The sequence below is a fragment of the Macrotis lagotis genome, chromosome 1 (genome assembly GCF_037893015.1).
Source record: "Macrotis lagotis isolate mMagLag1 chromosome 1, bilby.v1.9.chrom.fasta, whole genome shotgun sequence".
Taxonomy (NCBI): domain Eukaryota; kingdom Metazoa; phylum Chordata; class Mammalia; order Peramelemorphia; family Peramelidae; genus Macrotis; species Macrotis lagotis.
The window spans coordinates 677,240,197-677,249,833 of NC_133658.1; the positions used below are offsets into that span (position 1 = coordinate 677,240,197).

General features: G+C 37.1%; 1 protein-coding gene across 1 annotated transcript; it reads right to left on the reverse strand.

Annotated features, from left to right (window-relative positions):
- Window positions 1–1,015: 1,015 nt before the first annotated feature.
- On the reverse strand, window positions 1,016–1,971 carry LOC141522973 (non-histone chromosomal protein HMG-17). The gene has a single exon (XM_074236304.1). It carries the CDS (start codon window positions 1,876–1,878, stop codon window positions 1,606–1,608), a length of 273 nt encoding a protein of 90 aa, XP_074092405.1. The 5' UTR covers window positions 1,879–1,971; the 3' UTR covers window positions 1,016–1,605.
- Between the last annotated feature and the right edge of the window lie 7,666 nt (window positions 1,972–9,637).

Here is a 9,637-nt window from a genome sequence, read left to right on the forward strand (position 1 = left end):
AAGTTTCTTCATTCTGGCAGGCTGCCATACTAACCCCATGGAGCAGAGCCTTTCCACTATTTTTCCAGGTTACTTTGGTCTGGAGAATTGCCTCACTGGATCTTTCTGTGGATTCTGTCTCTTGAAAATTTAGTTGGAGTTATAATTTTAAGGTTTTTGAAATATTATGGAGAGAACACCTAGAAGAGGCTCTTCTCCTGTCACCATCTTGGCTCTACTCCCCACCCCCCATCAATTTCTAAAAGTTATGACTTTGCAAAAGGATATTATGAATTGTATAATTATTAGAGAAATCTTTAGTGGGCATTAATATAATCAATCATCTTAATGTTAAAAAGTATAGCATCCAAGATATGTTCAAGGGTCCAATTCATAGATTTTGTCAGCCCATCAGAATGAGAATGGTATGCTATAAAAAGATGATACATTACCTTAGAAGGTCATCAATATTATACTCCTCAAATGAGAGATAAATTTGAGACTTCATTGGAGGTAATGGAAGAGGAGAAACCATCAAAGAACATTTTTAGGGAAAGTTGAATAGCCTTAGTAGTCATAGAAAATTCAATTAAGGTGGGAAAGTAAATCATCTTGATCAAGTTGTTTGCTATTATTATCATGAGGGCAAGTCTACATTGAAACCTGATTTTTTGTGTACCTGAAGATGAATGGCAGTCATTTGAGATTATAATAAATGATTTTCTTCTGGGCTATTTGATTTAGATACATCCTCTCGAGACTATAACATAGTTACCAGAAGTATTAGAATTTTTTTTCCAAGCCAAACTGTATCTAGCTTTATTAAAGATACTTTTCATAAACAATCATGGTAATTCAGGCAGGACATGGGCTACGATCTGCAACAGTATACAACAACTTTCAAACTCCCCTCCTCCATGGACTACCAAAACATAAAGTCACTATAAAACCCAATGAAGAGTCTTTATTTTATACTTTAAACAGGGAAAGTTTAGAGTAAGGGTGGACACTTTCACATTGAGTCTATGTTGTTTAACAACTTTTCACGAGCCTACCCTGACTTTGAGGAAATGAAAACTGCAGAATTCTTAATTGGAAAAGATCCCCAATATGAAAGGAACTTCAGCTCTTTTGGGGAGGCCTCCTTGGGGCCATAATTCAAGTCCAGATTACCTGAAAGACTGGTATCAAACACAATTAATTTGGGGGTAAGGAAAGGAGAGAAAAAGGGGCAGATCCTGATAGGCCCCTAGGTTTAGAGGAGTCAAGTTGATGCTTATGGCAGACAGGGAAGAAGTACAAATTTTTGAAGTTATCCATTGAGGGTATCAGTGATCTTATCTATGTATCTGGGGTATGTGTGAACCTCCTCTTGGTATTCAAGAGAAGTCCTCTCAAAAACTAGGAGGGGAAAAACACCCCACCTATTTCAACCCAGCTTCTGAAACATCCTATCTGTAACATCTGCCCCATCCCCTCAAAACAACAACAAAGGGTTCTGTGTGCTAACAACATAGCTTAAAAAAAAGTAAAACAAAATTCTGCATTTTTATAAAACTTGATAAAAAATAGTATTTCAAACTGTGCAGTCACCAGAAGTACACAGTCATCAAAAATTCACACAATTCACTTGGCATCTCCAGCACCTTCAGCTTTCTGTGCCTGGTCTGTTTTGGCATCTCCATTCTCTGCAGGGTTGTTCCCATCCTTACCGGAGTCAGCCTTTCCCTTTTTCCCTTTGGGTAACTTCTCTCCCTTCTTTGCAGCTGCCTTTTTGGGTTTGGGCTCTGGCTTCGGTGGAGCAGGTTTGGCAGACAACCGCGCGGATCTCCTCTGTGGTTCGTCCTTCACCTTGGTCTTGTTCCCCTTAGCATCTCCTTCGGCCTTTCTCTTGGGCATGGCGGCGACGGCAGTGGAGGGGCGGGAGCGGCGGAGTCTGGCGCGGGCTGCAGCGGCGGTGGCGGCCTGTCCGGGGGTCGCTCCCGTCTCCTCTTCCTCCAGTATTAGGATTTTTTAAAAAATATTTTTAATTCATTTCCAGCCTGTCAAAGAAAAGGTATAGCATTGCTCATTAAACTTCAGTGAAGGTACATGTGTGAGTTGGGGTATAGGGGTCTTTTGAAGACTTACTCTCCTTTGGGAGCAGATATTTTGTTGACTTGGAGAACAGACAAATATGCAAGACATAAGAACCTTGCCTGCTATTCTGAGATCATTTTTAAAAGGTCTATTCTAGATGACAAAGTTTAATGGATGGCAGAATGTCATTTTGTAGTGACTAAGTCATTGAATGTCTAAATTCTGATTTTTGTGATATTATGGTAAATTTTGCATCATTAAACTGTGTGGGATGAAACTTCCAAATTTAATATGGCTATAAAAGTTTATACTTCATACAAAAGGAGAAGAATAGATAAAAGGGATGATGGATAGTATAATAAATTCAGAGGATATAACCTATAAGGATTTCCTATATGGAAATCCAGGAATAGAATGAGAAAACATATTGTAGGACACATGAGCAAACATCAATAGAAGGGAAACAAAAAAAATGAAAAAATCCTAAGGGAAGATTGCATTTTAGAATGTATAATAGAGAAGAAGAAAGTCAGGCATACTTTCAAGTGCATCTTAGGTTGAAGAAGAAAGAACTTCAAGGGATTCACACACACACACAAACACACAGACAATTAGGTAGAATCCCATGGCTTCAGATTTTATAGGGAAAGTTGGCTGGAATTATGCTCAAAGAATTATTAAAATGCCTTGGCTCTTTGATACAGCAACAACAGTATTTATTTCCAAAGATAACTAGGGGAAAAGGAAAAGAACCTATAAAAGAACCTATAAATGTTCTAAAGTATTTATAGCAGGTCTCTTTGTGGTGGCAAAGAAATTGTAGGGATGCCCATCAATGAGGGAATGACTGAACAAGTTGTATTATATGATTGTTATGTAATACTATTGTGCTATAAGAAAGCTCATTGATTTTAGAAAAACAGGGAAAGACTGGTATGAAAAATGAAGAATGAAATGGGTAGAACCAAGAGAATGTTATATACAGTAACAACAATATTGTTTTAAAAACAACTTTAAATGACTAATTTTGACTATTATAAATATCCATGTAAGTAAAAACTGCAAAGGGATATGCAGGAAATCATTATCTACTTCCAGGGAAAGAAATGATAAATATAAGTATGTAAAGAATGATTATGCACATATATACATATTTGTATCTAATGGTAGCTATTTCAAAGGGGAGGAAGGAAGAAAAAAATGAAATTCATATGATAGTTATTATTTATTTAAAAGGAATAGCAAATCGTACACAATAGTTTTATGTGAAATAATCTTTTTTACAAAAATGTACTATATTATAGAAATGCTTGTGTTATTTCATAAATTAAAAATAGAGAGAAAATTTCTAAGAATGAAATTCTGAAGACACAAATGGAGAATGTTTTCATTCAAAGGGAAAAGATTTTGTAGTAGATATAGAGAAGAAGAAAAATAAAGAGGATGAGGACTTTAGGAGAAGGTAGATGACAAGAAAAAAGCCAAAAGGAAAAGATAGTTAAAAACTAATGTGTATGGTAAGAGAATCATCATTATCATTATCATCATCATAATAATATTAATAACAATACGTGATAGCAGAGAAGGGGGGATTTGATGTGGCTATTAAATTGTTAAGAGATATTTAAAAAACTGTCATGGTGTTAAGGAGATACCAGCAGCACTCAAAAATAATTTAAATGTCAATGCCAGTATCTCATCTCTAGTTAGAATAGATACCAGGAAAAATTCTGAAGTGATTTGCAATAAATGTCTATAGCATTTTAAGAATTTATTATTATTCTTTTTCTTTTATTGTATTAGTATTTGTTGATGTTTGTTCTTCATTCTCAAAGAGGACCATGGCATCTGGAAGGTGATATCCTGACTTGCAAATGAACTGGATTTAAGGGAGGGACAACTGTGCAGAGTCACCAGCCTCTCTCTCTCCTCTATAGCCATCTGGGTCCAGTGGCAAGAAACAGATCAAGGTGACTAGACATGTCCCTGAGCCCCCTCCCCCCTCTCCCCCATGTAGTGAGAGACCTTGTCTTCTTTAAGATGGGTTTTTTCCAGGTGCTGACCCGAGGCAATGCCCATTTAGTGATTAAGACTAGGTAAGAAATGAGGCAAAAAATGGCCTCTTTTGCCTTGTCAAAAAAAATTATTCTGAGAAGGAAAGACCCTTAGGGTTTCTAACCATGAGTTTGTGTAGTTTCCATAGGTAAAACCACTGAGGACCCAGAAAAGAATATTTTTACCACCAATATATTTGATACTGTCAAATAGTTAAACATCAGAAATTGATATGATTTTCTCAGTGGAAATAAAATAAAGAGGCAATCCCACCTGTTTTGTCATTGCATCCTAAGGACCATGGGACCTTTTAATCTGACTTTGCAGCTGACACCTTCCATATATGTTCTCTCCTCCATATTAATGTGAACTTTTTGAGGGCAAGGGCTGCCTTATTTTTCTTTGTATTTCCAGAGCTTAGTAAAGTGTTTTGCACATGATAAGTGAAAGCATACAAACTGTGAACTGCAACATCTCAATACAATTCAGTTTCAGAAATAATGGAATCATCACTCACAGTTATATATGAGCTGTCCCTATACTACTGTAATCAAGGCAATTGAGTGAGAGTTGCATCACTGTCATAGCCAAGAGACTTTTACCCATGTTCAAAATCTGGGTTAGGTACTCTCTCATAGAAGAAGTCATTAAAACTTTTGAAGAATGACTTTTCTTGTTCTTTATTTTGAGGGACAGTGAAAAGTTTCTTAAAAACCTAAATAAATAAACAACAAAAAGAAAAATATATGAATAAAAAATAAGGTGCTTGCCATGTGTTTTGTATTGCTTTAAGCATTGGAGATAGCAAGAAACAAAAATGAAGAAGATTGTCTTGTGGAACTTACATTTTTTTTTAAATAGGTAGAGACAATGCACATAGGAGAGTGGTTTAACAGAAGGGGCATGTTGGTTTGAAAAACTATTGAGCTAGTTATCTGGAGCCAAATGGACATAGATGAACACATTCTTTCCAGGAACAGTAGTTATAGAAGGATTTATTTGATTATGACTTCAGAACTGGAAAAACATGGGGAGTATCTGAGAGAGGGAAAAGAGGGACATGCATAGGGTAAAGATTGAAGATGAGAAGATTGCAGGGATAAAACAGTGAAACATGGCTGAAATAGTGAACTGAAAAAGTGGGCCACACAAAAAGCAACTATCAGAACCTAATCTATCAGAATTTCAGGGGCAATAGGGTGGAAATTCTCCACCAGAAAAAGTTAAATCTTAGAGGACATAGTCTTTCTTCTGGATTTCAGTGTGGGATGGAAAGGAGGTGAAAAGAATTAAAAAAGACAATCTCCATTTTTAAGAAGTAGAAAAGGGGGGTAATAAAGGAGGAAGAGAAGAAAAAGGGCCATTGACTTGGTGCTAAGGCATACATTAAAGTTCTACCTGAACATAAAGCAGAATGCTTTGCAGAGGAAGCAGCTGTTTATCCTTCCAACAAAAAATGATTTATGTCATTCTGTAAAGATAAAAAAAATTCTTTTGATATATTGGTGGGTGGAAACTCTGCTGAGCACCATGAAAATAGCATATTCCTTGACCCGATAACAATAGAGACCTGTTGTCTCCCTAGGGTATATGTCCAAGATATGATACAGAACCTATCCAAACTTGTCAAAACAAATTACTACTACCCACTTCTAGTGATTCACATGAGCCCATATGATGCTGCCAGAAGGAACCCATAAAGTACTGCCAAAGATTCTGAAGTCTTGGGCAAGAAATTGAAGGCCATAGAGACACAGGTGGTGTTTTCATCACCGTTGCCCATTGAAGACTAGGGATGTAGAAGAGGAAAACAGATTTGGAAAGTGAACAGTTGGTTAAGAAGATAGTGTCTGAAAATGGTATTTGGATTTTGGGATCATGCCTTAAAATATAGAAATGACGGGCTCCTTGTTAGTGATGGTAGATACCTAAGAAAGATGGATAAGATTATGGTTGGAAAGACACTGTAGGACAGTATGGTATAACACTGAACTTGGAGTTCATAAGACCTGGATTTAAATCATGCCTCAGACAATTATTAGCAGTGTAATCCTGGGTAAGTCAATTGACTTCTCAACTTCAGTGAAGGTGTAGCCGCTGGTTACTTGAGTTCAATTCTGCCTATGAGGAATCGTTATTCGGACTCAGGAAAGCAAGGGTGAAAAATAAAAGAGAAATTTATTAAAAGAAGTTATAACATGTAGGAAGGGATCAGTAGAGAGAGAGGGAAAGAGGGAGGGAGAGAGAGAGAGAGAGAGAGAGAGAGAGGGATAAAAGAACAGCCAAGCAGCTGTTGACTGGGCCAGCGGGTCAGAGAAGACTGTGCCCTAGTGGGAGTCCAACCCAGGTTTCTATGTCTTGCTTCTCATCCAGAGGGCAAAAGGTGAACTCCCTTCCCCCTTACTGGATCTGGAATTAGGTAGAAGGTGAAGGTTAAATTTTACATTAAACAATGAATCATTGGTAGTCAATTTACATCTCAAGAGTAGGTGGTAGTCGAGGAGGCTAGGTGGTGCAGTGGATAAAGCATGGCCCTGGAGTCAGGAGTACCTGGGTTAAAATCCAGTCTCAGACACTTAATTACCTAGCTGTGTGGCTTTGGGCAAGCCACTTAACCCCATTTGCCTTGCAAAAAAAAAAAAACCTAAAAAAAAGAGTAGGTGGTAGTCAATTTACATCTTCACCCAATTTCTACTTTCACAATTCTCTTAATCTTTCCCCTGCATCAAAGGCACAGGGGATTGTGTTGGACCTGGAGTCAGGAAGACTTGGGTTAAAATCTGGGCTAAGTCAATGAACCTCTGTTTCCCTTATCTGTAAAATAAGAATAATAATAATATCACCTCTTATGCAAAGCTATTGTTGTGAAGATCAAATGAAATATTTGTAATATTATGTTTAAAAATTGCTCAGTACAGTGCCTCCCTACAGAGTAGGTCCTGTATAAATTCTTATTCCCTACTCTTGTCCCTTCTCTATCTTCTTGAACTTCCTCTGAAGAGGCTGTGAACCTATGATTCTACAAAGATATTTGTTCCATGTCTTAAAACCTGCCAAGCCTCAGTTTTTGGATCACTCTCACCAATTGTTGTCAACTAAATGAAGAGGGAGAAAACCCTACAACTGCTCTGACTGAACCCACTACAAATTTATATTTTCTCAACCTTAACAAGGTCCTCACTGCTATTAGGCAACCAAACCATACCACCCTTATCAACTCGTTATCCCAATCTTCCAAACTATTTCATTCCTTCTCAAATTTCTCATGGCTTCTGAGCCTCCTAATTTCTATGCTAGTGTCCTAGTTTCATATGTTACAAAACAATGAAGCCATTTACCATGAACTCTATCTTCTCCCCTCTTCCATATCTTTTTTCACTCCTAACTCTTTCTCCTCTTTCACTCCTATCTCACTTAAATTGTTTTACTCCTTCACAAAGCTAATCCCTCTACTTATTCAAGCAATTTTAGTCCATCCTATTTTATCCAATAGATTTCTGTCCCCCTCATCCCATTCTGTCACTTATTTTCAATCTCCCTGTTTATTGGTTCATTCTCTACTACCTACAAACACGCCAATGTCCCCTACCCCATTCTCAGAAAAAAACAACATTCTTAATCCTTCCATCCCAGATTACTATTGTTCCTGTTTCTCTTCTATCCTTTGTAACTAAACTCTTTGTAAAGGATGATCTACAATAGATGCCTCCACTTTCTCTCCACTCATTCTTTTCTTAAACCTTTATAATCTGGTTTACAACTTTATCATTCAATGAAACTACTATTTTCAAAATTACCCATAATCTCTTATTTGCAAAATTAAGTGGCCTTTCATCAATCCTCTCTTCTTCTCTTCAGTATTTGACACCACTGATCACCCTCTTCTCCTTTATACTCTCCTCTTTGTAGGTTCTCAGGACTCCACTCTCTTCTAGGTCTTCTAGCTATATGACTCTTCCTTTATTTTAGACATCAGACTACAGCTGTGGCATCACTGGAATGCTGAGTTCATATTCAGCCTGAATAAATCACAATGTCCCTTGATTTGAACTCAGAGGACTTGATTTCCTGGGTTAAAAATCCAAAAAAAATTAGATAATAGAAATAGCTAGGTGGCACCATGAATAAAGAACTGTGCTTGGATTCAGGAACAGCTGAGTTCAAATCTGACCTCATACACTTGCAAGGCAAACATTTAAACATCTGCAAGATGAGGATAACAATAGTCCCCATTCTCCAGGGCTGATGTGAGGAATCAAATGAGATGCTAAAAATATATTTTTTATAGCTATATAAATGCTAGCTATTAGTTATATTCAGTATTTTGAACCCACTGAGGAGGCTTGGAGTTGCAGAGGCATTCACACCTGCTAAGAAAGAAATTAGGCCCCAGAGTTCTCTGAATGCAACAGTACCTCCATGTGACACAAGGGAGGTTACTTCATCCCCTGAGCTGTCTCATTTACCTCATTTGCCTCATTTATCAAAAGAATTGGGACAAATGCTCCCTAAGCTCCTTGAGATTTCTTTTCCTTGACATTTGGATTTGATAGTCTTTTGAACTCTCGTTGGGTTTACTCTGTAGAATTAGACTACAGACTTTTTTCCTTCTAGGGTTCTTCTTATTAATTATCCTTAATGAATTTTTAAAAGCATTAATTAGGCCCTGTTTGTCAAGTACTAGACAAGTGTTAGAGATACAAGAGAAAATCAAGAAAATATCTGCTCTTGTGTATCTCACACTCTAATAGGGGAGAGAATACATATAGGAGTGTTCAGTTGCAATGAGAATGATAGGATCTGGAAACCTAATGATGCCACAATAGTCAGATACCAAGACCCAGAGGTCTTTAGGATGTTTTACTAGGTTAGATGTCAGTGCCCAGAGATCTTGAAAACATGGAACTAGGGACAATGATAAGACCCAAATTACCTTAAGAATTCAGTGGTAGAACAGATGGTTTCCCCATTTTCCTGGAAGGATGGTGACTTTATTCTTATCCAAATAGTGCAAGAGACCATTTAAGCTCTGAATTCACTGAAATATCTACTTGGGAACCAGAAATGAGCTCAAAGGCAACTCAAATAAATTTTCCACTATCCATGAAGACATTGTCACCATGAAAGTCCCAAGTCTTATAACATCAGTAGAACTAATAGGATCAGTAGTCGAAATATAGAACTAGAGATCTTCTCTGGACATGTCTCATTTTCTCTACTGCAGAATTGGTTCTGCCCCAGGGAGCATTTGTTGATTTGAAGGAGATAAATAAACAGTTCCAGAAATGGATATCAGTTCTGCATATTGGCAACACAGTTAAGTTCCCCAATTCTTTCACTGGGACAACAGATCACCTCTCATGTTCAATGAAGAAACATTTATAATATATATATATATATATATATATATATCAGAATTATATTCGTTTCTGGGGAGAAAAAAATGAAACTATCCCCAAGGAATTTATATTTTATTGGAAGAAACAACATGTTTACATATAAATGAATATAACATATATAGGAA